This window comes from Aquarana catesbeiana, linkage group LG01 (assembly GCF_042186555.1).
Source record: "Aquarana catesbeiana isolate 2022-GZ linkage group LG01, ASM4218655v1, whole genome shotgun sequence".
NCBI lineage: Eukaryota > Metazoa > Chordata > Amphibia > Anura > Ranidae > Aquarana > Aquarana catesbeiana.
The window spans coordinates 590,107,621-590,129,770 of record NC_133324.1 but is presented as its reverse complement, the minus strand read 5'-3'; the positions used below and the strand labels follow the sequence as shown (position 1 = coordinate 590,129,770).

At 41.4% G+C, this 22,150-nt stretch overlaps 1 protein-coding gene across 1 annotated transcript in view; it reads right to left on the bottom strand.

The window, feature by feature from the left end:
* Positions 1-2,183: 2,183 nt before the first annotated feature.
* FNTA (farnesyltransferase, CAAX box, subunit alpha) overlaps positions 2,184-22,150 on the bottom strand; it is a 41,396-nt gene continuing 21,429 nt past the window's right edge. The window contains exons 5-9 of the mRNA XM_073598064.1: positions 17,354-17,480; positions 12,129-12,277; positions 8,140-8,202; positions 6,566-6,737; positions 2,184-3,216 (exon numbers count right to left, since the gene is read on the bottom strand). Coding sequence (XP_073454165.1) covers positions 3,076-3,216; positions 6,566-6,737; positions 8,140-8,202; positions 12,129-12,277; positions 17,354-17,480 — 652 coding nt within the window. The 3' untranslated portion in view covers positions 2,184-3,075. The remainder of the gene's footprint in view (positions 3,217-6,565; positions 6,738-8,139; positions 8,203-12,128; positions 12,278-17,353; positions 17,481-22,150) is intronic.

The window sequence follows — 22,150 nt, the reverse complement described above, 5'->3', positions numbered from 1 at the left end:
GCGCCGACGAGCGAAGGGGGGGGACGAGCGGGGCTTCGATCCCCCGCATCGCTGGACCCAGGGACAGGTAAGTATCCAATTAAAAGTCAGCAGCTGCAGTATTTGTAGCTGCTGACTTTTAAATTTTTTTTTTTTTTGACGGCCCCCCTGGGTGGAACTCCTCTTTAAATGCAAAAAAAAAAAATAAAAAAAAAAAAAACACCACACCACACGGCATGGGTTCCCCCTCCAAGAGCATACCAGGCCCTTCTGTCTGGTATGGATTTTAAGGGGAACCCCCACGCCAAAAAAAAACGGCATGGGGTCCCCCCCCAAAATCCTCAACACGGGGGGATCCCCACGCCGTTTTTCGGTGTGGGGGTTCCCCTTAAAATCCATACCAGACTGAAGGGCCTGTATGCTCTGGAGGGGGAACCCATGCCGTTTTAAAAAAAAAAAAAAAATTTGGCATGAAGTTCCCCTTCAAGATTATCAGAGCACAAGTCGCATGCCAAACTCGGATCAGTCAAGAGGGCGATCCGACTTTAGTGATATTCAATGGGCTGAAGTAGGAACAAAAGGTTTTGTTGTTATCTGTTTGTGGCCTTCCAATGCCTCTTACTGCGATAGCCAGCTATAAGTGAGGGTAGTGGCAAGATTTTTGCAATCACATGGGTGTGTGTATTGGTCCAGCAACGCACCAGCACCTTTGTAGCCATTGTGCTACCTGCTGGGTGTTTGGTGTGTCCTGTACCTTTAAGAAGGGGTGGGCTCCCTTCAGTCCACCTGCCCTCACTTATCCATTAGAATGCATGTGCCTCCACTGTGGGGACACCCAAATTTTAGTGTTAGGACCACAGATTACAGGGTGCGGTGACGTGGCTCTGTGGCTTACGCATGCGTTTGCAAATGCGTGCGGACTGAACCCCTGTTTTTAACGCATACTGTTAGACAGGTCAATTGGTTGTCTGCGAGCTGGTGGTAAGTAGGCTTGGAATTTTTTCCTGGGCATTCCCCAGGTTTTGTTGTTATCTAGGAACAAAAGTCAGACCAATGTAGTGCAGGGAGCATTTTCAAAGTCAGACCACTTAAGATGGCTCCCATAGGGAAATTCCGGGTGGGGGCAGCCCTAGCAACCAGTTGCGGCAATGTAGTTAGTAGGGTGGCTGTGTCCACGTTTCCACACGTCATGTAGGACTGGGAAAAAAATCGATTTGAATCGAGTTGAGAGGTCAAATCGATTCAAAATTTAAGCAGATCGTTTTTTTTTTAGATTTTTTTTTTTTTTCACCAGGACCGGTGCTGACACCGCACCGGTCCTGAGGAGCTGCGGGCAGGAGTTTTTAGGCGAGGCCTAGTATAAGTATAAATAATTTTTATATATGCTCTTTATGGTATATGGCCCTTTATGAGGCGTAGTTTTTGATATACAGTACTTAGATTACTTTTATCGGACACTTATATCTCACTGCTATTTTTATCACTCCTATTTTTATCACTTCGATTGTGCTCATTTTGTTTATTTTTGTTTATTTTACAAACACTTATGTATGCATGGTTTCTGCACCATTAGGGGTAATTTTCACATATATACAGTTACATGTGGTATGTACACTTTCACCTGACTTACCCTTACCTGTTAGCCAGTAGGTAGCGCCACTCACCCCATATTTGCATATCATTAATCCTTTTTAGTTTCTTTTTAGGGACCGATTAGGGGAGGCTGCAACCTGATAGTATATTGCTATTATCCTGAGCACAAGCCTTTCTCTATTTTGTACCGGCCAACATTTGACCCGTGTGTACAGGTCCTCGTTTGACAGAAGCTGACCTCACAAATCGGCTTCTGTCAAATGAGCGTGCTGGAAAACCAGCAGGCGATCAGTGCTCACAGGCATGGGTTGAAAGCGCTGACCAGTGTGTTTTGGCGAGGGGACAGTCCCCCTGTCAGAACACAATAGCACAGCAGGGAGATTGCTGTACTAACAATCACATCGTTATTACAGGGACCTCCTTGCAAGCTGCTCGTTTTTTTTTTTCGTTCAGCCTGCTGGGTTGAACGAAAAATAACTTACCATTTGTACCAGACTTTAAACCGATCAATGTCAAAAGGCCCTAAAGCTGCTACCGAGATAACAAAAATTTGAGAGAAAGCGGCATAGATACACAACCGATGGACACAAATAAGTTTATCACAAGACCCAAAATTTTATAATTTAGTTTATTGCAAGAAAATGGCTACATCTTCTTCAACAAATCATTGCAGCGTCTTAATAAAATATTTAGCATCTGTTAAGTACAAGTGGTAGGAGTTCATGTAAGAAGAAACATAACATGAACATACAATAAGTGATTTAGGTTTTTGCTCCAAAAGCCAATGCAGCAACAATTAGGGTTTAGAACAACATCACAACCTGAAAAGAACCAGTCACTTCTGAAAAAAAGACTCCTTACATGGTGAAATTATTATAAGTTTCAGAAACCCAACCAACAGCAGGCGAAGTTTAACTTCAGCCAGGAAAGCTGGAACATTAGAACCACTCCTTCTCCAGCTGACAATGCTCTCTCGCTACAAGTGGCATCATGCTTAATTAATACTAATATGTTACAGGTTGAATCTGCATGCCCTTCACTTATACGATTTCTTCTCATGCCACTGAAAATTATTACTACCTAGCAAAAAAGGGAGGATGACATTTGGTTCTGCTGACCTAAATCAGATTGGATGGAAATCCCGAAACTGAGATAGCTTGTCTGTGCTGTAAAATACACAAAAGACAGGGCTTGGTTTTTTCAGCAAGCCTGTGTAAATTAGCCCCAAAAATAATAGGGAGCTTTGAAACATGCACTTCGCACACTACTATGACTTGAACAGTTAAATTTTCACTTTAAGGGGCTTTAAATACCTTTAGTATTATACCAATATTCTGAGTTTAAATGACTGGTACTCTTTAGGCAACTGAAAGGGTACACATGATGAGTTGGTTATCCTTAAAATTAAAGTCAGTGTATTACAGTATTAATAATAACATCATTTTTCTCTAAGTGAAAAATTGTTAAATACACCATTAAATATGGAGCTACAGTATGTTATAGTTATTGTCCATTATTATCTGCTTGACTAATTTCTTCCTTTTCAGAAATCTTTGAACCATACTTCATCTGTAGTGAGCGTCCAAGATAGCGCCAGTATTCTTTTCTAATTGTATCTTTTTCTGTGGCAAGAAGTTCACAAAGCTGAAAAAGGAGAGACAAAAGCACGTAAAGTGGTTGTAATACATTCTCTGCATTAAGGTAAAAAAACAACCTGTCCCTGTCAGCTCCCCTCTGAAATACTTACCTGATCCAGACCTTGATCCAACACTGCCTGTCTGCAGCAGCAGCAATGCTGTTCTTCCCCCTTTTCTCACAGGAGGCTCAACAGCAGCAGCTGCTGTCAATCAAATCCTATGAACAGAGAGGGGGTGGGGCTGAGTCATGCTGTGTGCATTGATAGATGCACACAGTGCGGCTTGGGAGCAATCACTCAGAGAAAAAGGAAAGAGTCCAGAAGAGGAGGATTGGGGATGCTCTGGGCAAAACTATTGCACACAGCACACAAGTATGTAATGTTTATTAATTATTTTAGAAAAAAAAAAAAAAATTAACTTCTACAATCACTTCTTCCATCAGATGAATTAATTAAAAACACAACCTAATAGAATCCAATGACTCCAGACAAAAACATTTAAATATTTCTGGCTTACCAAGCTGGAGTGTCTGTAACCATAAATAGCCAAATTTTGGGCATTTCAAGAGAAAACAGTCACCATGGTAATGACTGCATACACAAAACACGTCAAGACTTAAATCGGAAAAGAAAACCTTAATTAAAAAGGAAAGAATTGGTTTGTTTAGTTCAAGAATTGCAGTTCTTCCATGGATGATAGCTTTGAGAAGTTCTCTGAAGACTGCTTTTGTAAAAACAGGGTCTTGATGGATATGGAGTTCCGCTTTCCCTTTTTTGCTGTACTACTAGTTTGAGGCTGTTTGGCAACAATTCTTATTCGTGTTCAGCGGCTCCATTTTATTCCACTTTAGTTTTTGGCCACCATTTTTTTTTGCTAGGGAAATTGTGCCATGCCTTTCTAATGCAATCATAACTTTGGAAAGACTGTTGCTCTTTTAAACGCCAAACAATATGGCTATTATGATTGCAGACACTTACTGACCACTCATACCAACCACAATGGGGGAATTTACTAATGTTAGAGTAGAGAGAATTTGCAGCATCTGAAGCTGTAACTAGCTTTTAATTGCATTTTGATCAGTTAAAGCGGAGCTCCACCCAAAAGGGGAAGTTCCGCATGTTCGCACCCCCACATTTGGGAATTTTTTCAGGGGGGGGGGTTTAACAGGAACCCGCTCCCACTTCCTGGCAAGGCGACCTGCGTCATGTCCGACCACACCCCCCCCACCGCCTTCTGGGACCTGTGTCCCAAAAGATGACAGGACCATTCAGAAAGCACAGCGCGACTCACACATGCGTAGTAGGAAACCGACAGAAAACAGCCTGCAGGTTCACAGCTGGTTTCCCTTACTTGCAATGCCGGTGCCTGCACCTGAAGTCGATGGATGAATCTGCTTGGGTGCTGACATCGCGGGATTCCTGGATAGGCAAGTGTCCTTACAGTATTTGTAGCTGCTGACTTTTAATTTTTCTTTTCCAGAGACTGAAACTCCGCTTTAAGGTTTTAAAATTGTAGATCTGGAACAGTAAGCGTTAGGGGCCGCCCAGAAGGTACTGGTCCGGTTTATCCTCTGTTTTTATGCAAAAAAAAGAAATTGCCATCCGTTGGAAGAAATCAGAGCCCCCCCTTAAGCATTGCCCATGTATAAACTTACCTATACTGCCAGAGGTTGTCCAAAACAATTTGATAGAATATGGTCGGAATGGACTTCTAAGGTTTTGGGGGAGATTAAAGTTTAACAAGGCTGGGAGGTACACCCCCCATGAGCTTACAGATAGGTGACCCGTGTTATATCCTCCTTTATGTTTGCATTATTCTGCATTTTGATTGGATTGGGAGGTTTCTTGTCAAAAGCCCTAATTACCAGCTGTTTTGTTACCATGGTGTTATCTGGTAATTGTTTATTCTCTGGGTATACAGATATGTCCTTCTGTCTATATTATTGTCATTTGATATTTCAAACTTAAATGTTATATACCCATTCTTTGTCATGTTTTTAATGCTTATTTGAAAACTAATAAAATACCTTAAAAAAAAAAAATAAACCCCCCTCCTGCCGATACCAATTTTCAGCTTTCAGCGCTGTCGCACTTTGAATGACAATTGCGCGGTCATGCTACACTGTACTCAAATGAAATTTTTATCATTTTTTTCACACAAATGGAGCTTTCTTTTGGTGGTATTTAATCACCACTTGGGTTTTTATTTTTTGCAAAAAAAAAAAACATGTTTCATAGTTTGTTATAAAATTTTGCAAATGGTAATTTTTCTCCTTCATTGATATCCGCTGATGAGGCTGCACCGATGGGCAAAGATAAGGCGGCCCTAATGGGCACTGATGGGTGGCACCGATACGTGGCATTGATAGGCAACACTGGTGATGACGCACTGATTGGCGATTTATAGGAGGCACTGTGGGCACTGGTAGGTGATGCTGGTGACCGATGCGAGAAGGACCGATGTCCCTCTCGCAGCCGCCAGCGTGAGGAGGAGAAATAGCCAATTATCGGCTCTGTTTACATCACATGATCAGCTGTCATTGGCTGACAGCTGATCATGTGGTAAGGGGTCGGGATCGACCCCTTACTCCGATCTGTGATCGGCCGAGTCTCAGACTCGCCGCTCAATCGTCCACAGATGCCCTTCCGGCAAATTAAGTCCGCGCTGCAGCCGTCTTACAACTATAGCGCGGACAGGCAAGAGGTTAAGCTCTATAATACTTGCGTTCACACTATTGTGTTCACCTCTGCACATAACAAATAAAATTCCCACCAGGAGAGTGGGACCTCCCCCTCCAATAATGGTCACTGCACGAATGCAGACCCAGGGACCCAAGCACAGAAATCTCACCAATATATTTCCAGGGAAATATCCAACATCTACAATAAGCTAAAATATACTTTTTCTACTGAATATATTTTGCTGTGCAAGCTTTTTGAAAGTTTTTCCAAAAGCTTACACCTCAAAATATATTCAGTTATCCACATTAAAGATATTCCCTACATTTTTACTTTCCTACTACTACCCATGACCAACATGGTACAATACTATACTCCATGCTACATAGAAAGGTTTGCCTGTTTCAGTGTGATGATTTACAGTGCTATAAAGAATAGAAGGGATACAAGATTACATGACATTGCTGGGGGACAAGCTGATCGAATAAGCAGAAAATTACATTGCTGGGGGAATGCCAAACCATACCAACTGATCTTCAGTGGTCTAGCCTGTGGCAGGCAGTCAGAAAATAAGCTCTTCATTATGGCATAGTATTAGGCAGCTAGAGTGACAGCATGTGCTAGCATAATCAGGCTGTATGTACTCTAAATGTACCTCATTACAATACAATAACTAACCTCTAGCGCTTTCTTCAGTGTATCCTCAGGATCTTTACATTTCTTTTCCAACAGGTCATCGAACAAGTCCACTAAAAAGGCAATGAGAAATGGGGAGCTGTGTGTTTGCTGTATGCTCTGGATTTGCTCAAGAAGGTTTGGGTAGTCAGACATGCCACGGTCTTGTAATATGCTAGTGGGAATAGAACATAAAAACAGATGATATTTTGTTTCAAAAGATTTTATAATTGGTAAACAAACTGAATGCGCATGGACTTACTTCATAAGGCAGCGAAAAATGACATGCTTTAAGTGCAGTAGCCCATTGCAACTAATCAGATTTCACCCTTTACTTACCAATTTAACTGTGAAAAGCAACTGATAATTGTTTTTGGGGGGGGGGGGGGGGATTCATTGTAGCCTTACTAAAAAAGAAAGAAAATAGATTTCTTCCGGGGAAGGGGGGATTTCGAAATTGCTCAGATGAGTAATCTTTTCCATCATGCCTGCCACCAATTATCTCCATCCAAAACAGTTATAAATGTTGGATGGAAGGCTTTTCTCTGAACAAAATTTTTATTTTCCAAACATTTTTCTTAAGGTTATAAACCATACAATACAGTATAGAAAAGTACCGATACATGGTAACCTTATTGACATACATCATTGGTCGTTAAGGAACCGGTATAAAACGCAAATTTTTGGCTATAACTAGAATTCTGAAGAATAGAGGATACATCCTCCGTAGAGGAACTGCATAACCGGGGGCGCTCTCATCCAAGACGAGGGGTCATCTTAGCCATGAATCGATCATGGTAGCTGGTCGTTGTGTTTGAATGCACAGCCCGCAAACAGGGAGGGGGACCAATGGTGGCTGACCAGTAGCCCTACATCATTCCTCAAACTACCAAAGGGTTTAATAAGTAGGGAAAAAAAAAAAAAAAAGAAGGGGGAAGAAAAAGGTGAAAGGGATGAAGGAGGAAGAAAGGGAAAGACAGCAACATCTCCTGGGGCACTAAGAGGTTAGCCTCAGATCTGACGACACTGTCCCTGTCAGGTAGGTGATCCAGGGGGGTCCAAGAGTTTTTTGCTTGTCCTGCAGAGTGGCATTCGTTTATCATCATCTAGGACAATATGTTCTTTAAGAGATCAAAAGATAGCACCGGGGGTTTCCAGGATCTTGCAATAGTTACTCTGAACACAATTTTTAATATTGCAACTGTATTAGGGTTTTTTGTATATTAGATTTATGATATTAAAGCAGTTGTAAAGGATGACTTTTTCTTTTTTTAACTAAACGAATAAAAACTTAGTATACTTACCTGCTCTGTGCAATGGTATTGAACAGAGTGGCCCCAAACCTCCACTTCTGGGCTCCCTCGCCAGCAAGTGAGGACTCAAGTATTTTGGGGGTCCATACAAATACTGAGACATTTTTTACCCTAACACAGGGGATGCATTCAGGTAAAAAATGTCTTGCCTTTACAACTGATGTAAAGCAGATACAATTTGTCGCTGCACAAAAGCAGATCACAGCTGCAAAAATTCTGCTGACATATTAGGTAGTTTTATATTTAAAAATACATTGATCTCACCCTCGAAGATAGTTCCATGCACTTTCATTGTGTGGAGCAACCTTGATCATCTCTATAGCATATCTGGGAAAAAAAAAAAAAAAATGTGATTAGGAAGTTGTAGCATAATGTGTGCTTTACAAAACAATTAACTAAAGAAAAAAATAGCTATAATACAGAAAACAAACTAAATGAATTATACAAGTATTGACAAGTCAGAGTTCATCTGTTAATATCACATTTAAAAGTTAGTCTGTCTACAAAACACCTTCAAACTGATGCAACTGGTAAGTCTCATGAATCCTCAATACACGGTTTACACAGGTCTCAAACAGTTTTGTGATTTATAGCTAGATTTCTGCACTCACCAGATTTAGTAGCTCAGTGGCAGAGCATATATTGGCCACAAAGCTCCTAGCAGGAGTGGGGTTTAGCTTTAAAATTAGAGAAGTTAAAGAGGAGTTCCAGTCAAAAAAAAAAAATTAAAAGTCAGTAGCTACAAATACTGCAGCTGCCGACTTTTAATTGGACACTTACCTGTCCCAGCAATGCGGGGGATCGAAGCCCCGCTCATCTCCCCCTCCGTTCAGCGGCGCCGGCATTCCAACTGTGGGCGCCGGGCTGTGGCTTCACAGCCTGGCACCCACTGCTCATGCGCGAGCGGCGCTGTGTGCCGTGATTGGCCGCTCAGTCACCTGGGACCTGTAATGGGTCCCAGATGATTGACAGGAGGGAGGGAGCAGAGCCAAGCCCTTCCTGTGCCGAGGGGGAAGTGATGTCACCAGCCCAGGCACTGGAAGAGGCAGACTAAGAGGAACCCCCTAGCAACAGGCATTTAGAGGTAAGTAAAAAAATAAATAAATAAATAAAAAAAATATACAAATTTTTTTTTGTATTTTTTTTAGGATTTTTCATGTAGTTTTGTTTTTTTGGGTGGAACCGCACTTTAAGGTCTGTGTAGACCTGGGTGACACAAAACCACCTGGAAGGACCTGGAAGGCCCATTCACACTTGGCTGCTCTGAAAACAGACAGAATGGCATGTTTTTGCCCGCGTTTTCAAAAACATGGCAAAATGCACAAAGTGTTTGCACTACCACTATTTCTTAATGGCATCCCAAATGTGGTGCAATTTTGCTGCATGGCAAAATATGCGGTGAAAAAATGCATTACACTCCATGCCCGAAAAGGTTCTGGGGCTTATTTTAGGGCAGCCTATTCAAGGGAATAGGCTGCCTCATATGTGACCAGCAGAAATGGGGGAAAACTGCATATGAGAAAAAAAAAACAAACAAACAAAAAGAACACAAACTGTGAGCAGGAACGCGCATTTCCACTATGCGAAATGTGAATGTGGCATTAAATACATGCAGCCACCTTTTACTCCTTGTCCTCCAACAATATTGCTAATTGGGATATTTTCTTCATAGAACATTTTAATTTTAAAGTGTTACTAAACCCAGGATCCTGCTTTCACTATATCTGGTCTCCCACAGTACACAGAACATGGAAATGCAATCGTTTTAGTAAATAAAAATGGCTAAATACCTTTTATCATCATCAGTTAGAGCAGTCTTGTGACTTCTATCAGTGTCCAGCAGAGCACTGGTTAAAGCTTGTAGGGGGAGATTTCTCTCTCTCCTGATTGTCCTATGAGGCTGCAGAACCCCCGACCCTCTGTCTGGACAGTGCTGATTGGCCCTGTGCTGACCATATGCACTCTCCCAAGAAAAAAAAAAAAAAAACTCTAGCAATACACACCAAACTGAGCAAGTGTAGCTTGCCTCCAAGGCTCTGTTCTATCAGGAGATGGATTGGGGACTGTGGAAGAAGGGGAGGATCAGAGAAGACAGGATCAAACAACCTTTCTATACAATGCAGAGAATTAACACCTTAGGTTCCATAGTGAGTATAATAAGCATGCTTGATTGCATATAGAGGCTGAATTTAGGGTTGTGGGTTTAGTAACACTCTAATGGTGCTCGACACTTTTCCCTAGACCAGGGGTGTCCAGCCTGCGGCCCACTGGCTGCATGCAGCCCAAGACAGCTATGAATGTGGCCCAACACAAAATTGTAAACCTACTTAAAAATTTTTTTTTTGGTAAAAAATGCATTTACACTTAGCGAACACATGCGGCTGAAGAAAACTGAGTGTGTCTGTTTACTGGAATTTTATGTTTCATCTTCCCAAAGAAAACGACCCACTCTTCACAATCACGCCTTATTCTTGTCATCATTTAACAGACGCCTATATTTGTGAGCAACAAGGATGAAGCACACAAAGGGCAAAACCTGAACCAAAATATCCAATGAGCACCTTGAGAATTCATTGAGAATAGCTACTAGATCCATCAAATCAGATATTGATGTGTTAAGTTTAACAAAAACCGTGTCAAATATCGCACTCGTTTTATGTTGCTATCTTTTACGTTTATAATAAAAAAAATACTAACAAAAATTAAGTTTTATTACTTGGATAGGTACATTATCTATATCAGTGGTTGTTAACTTGCGATCTGCCCAACTTTTTCTGCTCATCAGCTATCCTTATTGTTCGTGGATTTTATGTGTGACCCAATACAATTCCTCTTATTCCAATGTGGTCCAGGAAGGTTAAAAGGTTGGACACCTCAGATATAAAACATGGGTGCATTCCCTTGTTAGCACTGATGCTGTTACTTTATGCTCATTTTAATTCTAAGAAGAACTCTTTTGGATTGAAAAAAAAAAAAGTGTTCAACACTTCAATTTTACATAGGTGATTTAACAAGATTGTGTTAATTTCTAAGAATAAAAGCCGCTTACAGGTATGAATTGTAATTGCCTGCCCAAATCTGCAGCAGCCTTTAGCATTCTCTGCTTTGCCGGAATGCCGTGCCACCAAGCAAAGCTTCAGCATGATCCCATAGTGCTGAAGCTTGCCTACCCTCTCCTATTTCCCAGGCATTTCTTTTGGCTGATGAGGCAGCCCATCAGATATGGACCCACAGGAAGGCATGGGGAGAGAGCTTGGTGTAAAGCTCTGACACAACCCAAAAGTGTTGGAGCTTGGCCCAATCAGAACTGCCCAGCAAAGCAGAGGACATTTAGGCCAACTAAGGAAGTGTGCATGACAAGCTGACAATGCTACTGCTAGCCGCGAGGCAGTGGCTTAGGTTTGGAAGTCTACAACATTAGTGCATTTCCTGGCAGGATCTCCTGAAAGAAAAACTTTGCAATAGATTCACAAAAATGAGTTGGTTAAAGTATAACTAAAAAGGCAATTTTTTTTTTTTTTTTTTAGTTTTGGACAGAGTGGAGAGGGATTAATACACCAGTTTTTATCTCTTGCTCCTGTTAGGGAGACTCCCCCCCTCTCTATTTGTCCCATTTATCATGATCATCAAAAGTGAAAGTAAAAAGAAAATCCTACATTTTGGGTTGTCCCCATAACAGTAATAGAGAGGAATTCTTCTAATAGGGACACTTGTTCTGGTGACCCCAATGTATCCCCTTAATTTGCAGGCATTTCCTCTCATTTCCTGTTTTGGATATGGGACTAGAAGTGAAGGCAAATCTCCCAATTTTGGACACAAATTGCAAAAAATAAACACTGACAGGGGTTATAACGCTCCCCTAATCTATACAGGATTAAAAAAAAAAAAAAAAACACACACACACCACAAAACTTTTGCCTACAGTGTGTGTGTGTGTGTATAATATATATATATATATATATATATATATATATATATATATATATATATATATATATATATATATATATATATATACACATACACACACACACACATATATATATATATACACACACACACACACACAGTGTGGTATAGGTGCCGAAAATCCTGAAAACTAAATTTTGGGTTTATATAAAAATGTTAAATAAATCCCTACTAAGCTGTATAACTGGGTGGCTACTATTATTTTATTATCATTGCACCAAGAATTAGGAGAGGCAATATTATTGTTAATTAATAACGCAAGGTGTAATTATGCAAACACTTACTGGACTTCCCGCTCTAGAATTTGGGGATTGCTGTATCCTGATGTGTTAGAAATAATAAAGTATCTTTGGTTCCAAGCAGAATTGTTTCGCAAGTCTCTTGCCAACAGCAGATCAACATACTGTAACTCGCCATCCCACAAATTAAACTCCTGAAAAGATATTAACATGAGTAAACCAAACAAGATAAAGCAAATGGAAAATTAGAATGTATTATACTATCAAACAAAATCATAAAACAGCACACAAAAAGGTCAGAATCTACAGCATTAATTCATATACAATATATAATATCCAAACTTGAAACTGTGCTTTGATGGCAATACGATCCACAATAAAAAGGGATCAAGTAGCAGCTCTGCTGCGAGATATCTTCCACAGAACACAGAGCCACTCTATAAAACAGTGATAATTAAACATAAATCAGAATTAATCAATACAATAATAATGTAAACAACATACAATCTATTGTATAACACCTGTGCACAATTAAAGCCTCATACACACAATTAGATTTTCTGCAGATTTTGGTCTTCAGAGTTTACCAAAACCATGTAGTGCAAGGCCCTGCCTGATTGCATACAAATTGAAACCCTTATGCCCCGTACACACGGTCGGACATTGATCGGATCATTCCGACAACAAAATCCTAGGATGTTGGCTCAAACTTGTCTTGCATACACACGGTCACACAAAGTTGTGGGAAAATCCGATCGTTCCGAACGTGGTGACGTAAAACACGTATGTCGGGACTCTAAACAGGGCAGTAGCCAATAGCTTTCATCTATTTATTCTGAGCATGCGTGGCACTTTGTGCGTCGGATTTGTGTACACACGATCGGAAATTCCGACAACGGATTTTGTTGTTGGAAAATTTTACAGCCTGCTCTCAAACTTTGTGTGTCAGAAAATCCGATGGAAAATGTGTGATGAAGCCTACACACGGTCGGAATTTCCGACAACAAGGTCCTATCACACATTTTCCATCGGAAAATCCGACCGTGTGTACGGGGCATTAAGGTTTGATCTCATATTATATGACAAAAATCTGCAGAAAATCTAATAGTGTCCAATTCCGGCCATACACTATACGAAAGAAATCGTCCGAAATTCGGTCATTTGGCCAGTTCGTTTTTCGGCAAGTTAATGGGCACAAAATCGATAATCGTTGGGACGTTTTTGAGCCAAAAAAATGAAGGACAAGTTTGGAAATTTTCTGCCAAACGCATGATAAATTGAAAGGTTAATGCGTTTCCCGTCCGAACTGTTTGCACTAGGTTTATGTAAAAAAAAAAAAAAAAAAAAAAAGAAGAACAAAAAATGGATTTATCGGTCATTACATGATGGCACTATCATTTGCTCTCACGGCAGAATGTCCGTTTTTCAAAAATGGGCTCGGCCGATTTTTCGTATAGTGTATGGCCAGCATAAGTCTGAGTGCAAAAGCAGAAATAAAAAGCAAAGAAGTATCCAAAAATTTAGAAACGGAAATATAAAAATAGGAAAATATGAAGTTTGTGAAGATTAGAAGTGATCCTCTTCAGGAATGTCCAATGTCACGTGTGATGAAACGAGAAGGGCGGAGCGACGTGCTGACATCATTGCGTGTTCCAGGAAGCGCAGGACTTTTTTTGCTATTAGCTGGCCGGTGAATTTTAACTAAGCAATTTATAGTACTTCTTGATGCAAGTGCAACTTTTACCTTTCAATAAAGCATTTAGAAGGGTTTTACACTATATGGAGCTTCTTCTTCCATGTTTTAATTACGGTCTTATTGGGATGCCTTTAAGGTGAGCAGTACAGGCCATATCCTTTAACCTCAAGTGGATCTTGTAGGAGAGCCTTGGGAATACTCTGGCCAGGGTGTTTGGCCTCATGCCCATATGACCTCTTTTATTAGAGGGTCCACTAAATTTGGCAAGCCTGAATTTTTACACAATCTGGGAAACCTGAATGGTGGTGGATGCTCACTACCTATATAATTTAATTTGAACATTCCTGAAGAGGATCACTTCTAATCTTCAAACCTAATATTTTGCTATTTTTATATGTCTATTTTTCAATTTTTGTATACTTTTTCATGCACTTTATTGCTGCTTTTGCACAGGTGTTACACAATAGATCATATGTTGTTTACATTATCATTGCATTACTCGATTAATTCCAATTTGTATGTTTAACTATCACAGTTTTATAGCGCAGCTCTTTTTGATGTACAGTATATGACCAACAGTTAGTGAAGGAACACATAAGTAAATTCAAAGTATATTTTATTACACATAGAAACCAAATATTTTTAGCAAAGACCTACAGTCAGTGAACAGAGGATTTGTGTTATCTTGAGTTACAGTGCACTGCTCTTTGCCTTTATTAAAACAGAATTACAGAATTAAAAGGAAATACCAGCTACAGTGAGGTAAAAAAGGTATTTGTTCCCCTGCTGATTTTGTACGTTTGCCCACTGACAAATTATCAGTCTATAATTTTAATGGTTAGTTTATTTTAACAGTGAGAGACAGAATAACAAAAAAAATCCAGAAAACACATTTCAAAAAAGTTAGAAATTGATTTTTAATTTTAAAAATTAGTGAAATAAGTATTTGACCCCTTCGCAAAACATAACTTAGTACTTGGTGGCAAAACCCTTGTTGGCAATCACAGAGATCAGAAGTTTCTTGTGACCAGGTTTGCGCACATCTCAGGAGGAATTTTGTCCCACTCATCTTTGCAGATCCTCTCCAAGTCATTAAGGTTTTGAGGCCGACGTTTGGTAACTCAAATCTTCAGCTCCCTCCACATATTTTCTATGGGATTAAGGTCTGGAGACTAGCTAGACCACTCCAGGACCTTAATGTGTTTCTTCTTGAGCCACTCCTTTGTTGCCTTGGCCGTGTGTTTTGGGTCAATGTCATACTGGATGACCCATCCACAACCCAATTTCAATGCCCTGGCTGAGGGAAAGAGGTTCTCACCCAAGATTTTAAGGTACATTGCCCCATCCATTGTCTCTTTGATGCGGTGACGTCCTGTCCCCTTAGCAGAAAAACACTCCTAAAGCATAATGTTTTCACCTCCATGTTTGACAGTGGGGAAGATGTTCTTGGTGTCATAGGCAGCATTCCTACTCCTCCAAACACCTTGAGTTAATGCCAAAGAGCTTGATTTTGGTCTCATCTGACCACAACACTTTCACCCAGTTCTCCTCTGAATCATTCAGATGTTCATTAGCAAACTTCAGCTGCTTGGCGATAGTCTTGTAGCCCATTCCAGCCTTGTGCAGGTTTACAATCTTGTGCACGACATCCTTGGATAGCTCTTTGGTCTTCGCCATGATGGAGAGAATGGAATCGGATTGATTGCTTCTGTGGACAGGTGTCTTTTATATAGGTAAAAAGCTGAGACTAGGAGCACTCCCTTTAAGAGAGTGCTCCTAATACCTGTATAGAAGACAATTGGGAGCCAGAAATCTTTGTGATTGATAGGAGATCAAATACTTATTTCACTCATTAAAATGCAAATCAATTTATAACTTTTTTGAAATGCGTTTTTCTGGCTATTTTTTGGTGTTATTCTGTCTCTCACTGTTAACCACTTAAAGACCAGCCTTGTTTTGGATTTTAGGTGTTTACATGTTTAAAACAGTTTTTTTTGCTAGAAAATTACTTAGAACCCCCAAACATTATATATTGTTTTTTTTCTAACACCCTAAAGAATAAAATGGCGGTCATTGCAATACTTTTTTTTTTTGCACCGTATTTGCGCAGCGGTCTTATAAGCGCACTTTTGGAAAAAAATCACTTTTTTGAATAAAAAAATTAGACAACAGTAAAGTTAGCCCAATTTTTTTTTTATATTGTGAAATATAACATTACGCCAAGTAAATTGATACCCAACATGTCATGCTTCAAAATTGCACCCGCTCGTGGAATGGCGTCAAACTTTTACCCTTAAAAATCTCCATAGGCAACGTTTAAAAATTTTTACAGGTTGCATGTTTTGCATTACAGAGGAGGTCTAGGGCTAGAATTATTGCTCTCGCTCTACCGGTCGCGGCGACACCTCACGTGTGGTTTGACCACCGTTTTCATATGCGGGCGCTACTCACGTATGTGTTCGCTTCTGCGCGCGAGCTCGTCGGGACAGGGCGCTTTAAAAAAAAAAATTTTTTTTTTTTCTTATTTATTTTACTTTATTTATTTTTTTTCACCGTTTTTTAAAAAAAAAAAAAATTTAATCACTTTTATTCCTATTACAAGGAATGTAAACATCCCTTGTAATAGAAAAAAGCATGACAGGTCCTCTTAAATCAAAAAGTCAAAAAGTCCTCAGATCTCATATTTAGACTTTAATGCAAAAAAAAAAAATAATAGGTAATTTAAAAAAAATGTGCCTTTAAGAGAAGTGGGTGGAGCTGACTTAATGACGTCGCTCCGGCCGTCCTATGGTATGGAGACGGGTGGGCGCCATCTTAGCCTCACTCGTCTCCATACTGAGGAAGTGAGAGGACCCGGCACCTCTCCCACCGCCGATAACGGTGATCTCGCGGCGATCCCGCCGCAGAGACCACCATTATCGTGTACAGAACCGCCGGCCCTAAAGATGGATACCTCGGTTGTGGCAGCAGCTGCTGCCGTTACCAAGATATCCATCTTTAAAAGTAATGACGTATATATACAGTGGCCGGTCGGTAAGTGGTTAAAATAAACCTACCATTAAAATTATAGACTGATCGTTTCTTTGTCAGTGGGCAAATGTACAAAATCAGCAGAGGATCAAAAACTTCTTTCCCCCCTCACTGTAAAATGTTGTCACATAATAAAAATGTCAGGAATACCAATTTGTAAGGAACTTAAGTAAATTAAGCCATAAGGAAACAAAGATACTCCGCCAACCAGGGACACGGTTGTATTATTTTTATTAGTAGCTATCATTCTCCTCCTTTTAACCAGTCTGTTCTAAAGCTATAGCAAAGAAAGTTTCACACAAGGACTAATTCCTGAATTATTGATTATTAATTAATGCCTGAACAGGTCACCTAACACCCAAGCATAAAGTGTATTCTAATTTATATGGCACTTTGAAGTTCAAGAAATGAATGGGTAAACCTATACTTAATGACTTTAATTTATCTGTTACACATCTTTGCTATAGCTTAAAAAAAAAAAAAAAAAAACTTTTTTACACAGAACTCTACAAGTAAAGAGTTGTACTCATAAGAATGGAAATACCTGAATAACCCACTGCCTGTGCTGCCATGCATGGTAGTTTTTAGCATCCTGGTTTAAGATGTCTGCAATAAACTCAAGCTCTTCTGTTGGATCCTTGAGCAACTCAACCAGCACTCTCCTGTGGTGCCTAACGAGTAAAATATTTAGCATTAGAATTCCTATGGCTTCATTTGTCAACACATGCAAAGTTGTGATGTGCAGTAACCACAGGTCACTGAGAAAAAAAAAAACATCCATTTCATTGCAATGGTTCACGAGGGTTTGTTTTCTTTGTCCTGTGTCATCAAGCACAAAAAAAAAAAAAAAAACAAAAAAAAAAAAACAAAGTCAAAATGATACAAAAGTATTACTTAAAAAGCATAAATCCAAACCTTTTTTCTCTAGTTCTGGAAAGACTTGAGTTCCCCTGGATCAACTGTGGGTATAGGATTGTGCAGGGGTAGGCAACATTTTGAGCACAGTGTGCCAAAAAATGTTTTCAAAGAAATGGAGTGTGCCGATTTTCTCAATCACGAAAAGGATTTTTTATAAAGTAAATGCTTTAAAGTACTACAATAGTAGTGAGAAATTAACATTCTGCACTCTCACACCTCAGATCCGCCCCAATTCCTGCACCTTCACACCTACGATTAGCTCCAATTCCTGCACCTTCACACCTCAGATCAGCCCCAATGACCTGCTCATCTGCCCCACCACTGTAACCCCCTGAACATCTGCCCCACCACTGTAACCCCCTGAACATCTGCCCCACCACTGTAACCCCATGTTCTTCTGTCTCACGGCTGAACCATCTTCTAAACTGTCCTAACACTGAGCTTATCTGCTCATCTGCCCCACCACTGTAACCCCCTTTCTCATCTGCCCCACCACTCCACTGTACCTCCTGCCCATCTGTCCCACCTCTGTTCCCCCTGCTCTTCTGCCCCACCACTGTAACCCCCTTTCTCCTCTGCACATCTGCCCCACTTCTGTACCCCCCTGCTCCTCTGCCCCACCCCTGTAACACCAGTGTACCTCCTTTCTCCTCTGCCCCGCCACTGTATCTGCCCCACCTCTGTACCCCCTGCTCATCTGCCCCACCTCTGTAACCCCCTGCTCATCTGTTCCACCAATGCACTTCCTTCCACATCTGCCCCACTGCTGTATCCCCTTGCTCTTCTGTCACACCGCTGAACCCCCTTCTCATCTGCCTCAACAGTGAACCCCCCTGCTCATCTGCCCCATCACTATACCCCCCTGCTTTTCTGTCCCACTGCTGAACCCCATTCTCATCCCTCCCACCACTGTACCTCCTGCACATCTGCCCCACCACTGTAACCCCCCCTGCTCATCTGCCCCACCACTGTAACTCCCCCGCTCATCTGCCCCATCAATGTACCTCCCTGCACATCTGCTCTACCACCATATCCCCATGCTCTTCTGTCTCACTACTGAATCACCTCCTCATCTGTCCTAACACTGAACCCATCTGCTCATCTGCCCCACCAATGTACCTCCTGCATATCTGTCTCACCTCTGTTCCCCCTGCTCTCCTGCCCCACCACTGTAACCCCCTGCTCATCTGTCTCACCAATACACCTCCTTTCACATCTTCCCCACTGCTCTACCCCCCAGCTTCTCTGTCCCAGCATTAAACCCCCTTCTCATCTGGCCCAAGACTGAACTCCCCTACTCATCTGCCCCACCGCTGTACACCCCCTGAACCCCAGCTGCTCATTTTCCCCACCGCTGTCTCCTCCTGCTCATTTGCTCCACCGCTGTAGCCTCTTCTCATCTATGATATGCAGAGTGGTGAAAGGAAGCAGAGATGAGACACATCTACCTGTCCTGGCACACTCATCCTGCTGATCCAACTTTTGCATCCAGTATGTGATGTCACATACAAGCATCTGTAATGGATGCGCAATGATGAGCTCAGGTCAGGGGCATTTTCTGAACGCAGTGGGCCTGTGTGCAGGATCATAAGTTGGACCCCCGCAGCTGAGGAAAAGTGTGGCGCGAAGCGCCGCAGCAAAAGTTGGGTGTGATTTTCATTGCACTGAATACTAACTGTGGCTTAAAGGGACACAGAGTGCCGGGGTTCAGTAGTAAGTGACGCAAAGGTTCAGGAATAATTTCATCAAACTTCCCAGAAGCTCAACAGTAATTACACAAACTGTCACCTGATTGAGAAAACCCCAATCACAGTGAAATCCCTTCTTTCTGAGATTGGTAATGGCAACCAAGCGAATCATCTTCCTCCAGGTGATGGATGGTGCTAGCAGAACTGTGATTGGTTTAGCAGTGGCCAATGACAGTCCTCCTCCTAGAAACAGGGATCGTACCCAGTCTCTTCCCCATCACAAAAGCCAATTATCGCAGCTACAGCAAAGTTAGAGAACCAAACAACGTTTCCCATCTTTTGCAATGTGTGGGGGCACAGTGCCTCCCCTTCAGTGCAGGTGTGGCGTGGGGAATTCTGAAACTGAAATGCATTAGTGTCTCACTGACACTTCCCTGCGCTGTTCTGCTGATAGGGAGGGAGTCGAGTGCTGGCGAAAGTATTCAAGTGTATTCAAGGATTGTGTATACAGAGTTTTTTTTATTTGTGTTTTTCTATTGGTTGATGTAGATGACATTGTGTCTTTTTTCAACCAGACTAAACTATGTAACTATAAAAGAACAGACTGTCAGATTTTAATGATCTGTGTGACCAATGGAGAGAGCCAATCACAGCATCTATAATGAGGACCACTGTCACCAGGAGAGAAAATTAGATGAATTCAAGATTTTACAGCGGTCATCAGAACAGAAAGTGATGGGGGGGGGGTTCAGTAAGAGGAGCTACAAAAAGGTGTCATTTCCCTTTAATTTAAATAGTTTTCCATTCACATAATGCATCTGTATGGACAGGTAGTGCAAAGAAAAATCCCAGCAGGGAAACAGACCACAATAAAATGCCGGCAGAGGCTCTAACCCTTCCCTACACTATACAAAAAAATAAAAAATAAAAATTTAAAACTGCAATATTTATGTTTGGGCTAAACTAAAAGCAAACAGCTGAAACCACCACTGAAATATATTCACCCTCTTAAATGGTTGTAAAGGCTGAAAGTTTTTTTAACTTCATATTTTCTATGCATGAATTTAAATAACCATCAGGGTGCAGCTCACCCTAATACTTACCCAATGCCCAATCTCGATCCAGTGATCTGGACGAGAGCCAAGGCTCTCCCGGTACTTTTCCTCCCGATTGGCGAAGATGCAGCAGAAGCCACTGGCTCCCACTGCAGTCAATCATAGCCAGTGAGGCTAGAGCAGGAGGTGGAGCTTAGCCCCACTTTCTGTCTTATGGACACAGAGCCGGCTCGCTATGTAGGCACCTGGCAAGCGGGAGAGGCCCAGAGCGCCAGGAGGATCGTGGTGGCTCTGTGCAAGACCACTGCGCAGAGCAGGCAAGTATAACATGTTTATTATTTTTTTTTTGTTTGTTTAAATCCTTTACAATCGCTTTAACTGCAAAAAGATTTGTAATTTTTTTGCCAGCCCTGTAATTCAAGCACCCCTGTAATACATGCCCATTTTCCCATGCTTTCTCTCTTCAAAAACACTGCAAGTACAGAAAAATATTTATTGATTGCCCAGTAATCCAGTGAGTTTCTAACTTGCTGTTTGAGCCGATAACACAATGGGGTTATTTACTAAAGGAAATTTACTGTAAAGTACAACATCTGGTACAGCAGTGCATGGTAGCCATTCAGCTTTCAACTTCAGCTTGTTCAATGAAGCTTGGGGGGGGGGGGAGGGGACACCACAAAAACCTGGAAGCTGATTGGATACTATGCAGCGATTCACAGGGTTTTGCACTCTCCAGTTTTAGTAAATCAACTTCTATGCCTCTGCTGCCCTAAAGTTCCAAGCAGTGTTTTCAACCCGGCCTTAGTTCTCATCTGCTGGGCTACAGAACACACCCACCTTTCCTCATTCCCATATCATATGGAAAGGGAAGGAGGGATTCTAAAGTCCAGCAGGAGAGAACCAGGTAAAGGCTTACAATATTGCTTCAGTTTTTAGTCTAGCAGAAGTAACCTGTCACCAGGGGCGGATCCAGAGTCTAATCTCGGGAGGGGCACTGCCACAATTTTTGCGGTCAATTTGTCGAGGCAATGGCTGGTGTTGGCGCTTCAATAATCACGGCACAATGGTTAATATGATTTCAGGATGATTGAAGCGCATTACTTCTATTATTGCATTGTAATATAGTTCAACTCACCACAATGCAGATGGGGATTGTCACTTGCCACAGTTGCCTGTCACCAGATGCAGATTGCCACTGACAGTGTCCCTGTTGTTCGAGAGTGAGGGCGGCAGTAAGAGATTATGTCATCTCTCTGCTGCCCGCACCTGCACAATAATGGCAGTCTTCTTTTAGATGCAGATTTGCAGTGATGCAGGGGGGGGGCGGTGAGAGACAGTGGCGTCTCCAGCTTTCATATTTAGGGGGAGGGGGGCACCGGGACAAAAAGTAGGGGGGCCCCAACTATATAGTGCAAAATTATTTTATATATATATATATATATATATATATATATATATATATATATATATATATATATATATATATATTTATTATGTATGTATATATTTATTTATTACACACACACACACACACACACACACACACAAATACAGTGTCTTGAAAAAGTATTGGTGGTTGCAGCCAGGTGGAGGGGAGGACAGGGTGGGAGCAGCCATTGATAAGGTCCTGTACCTCTATAAAAGCCTGCCCCCCCCCCCATCCCCCCACCTGGAGGCAAG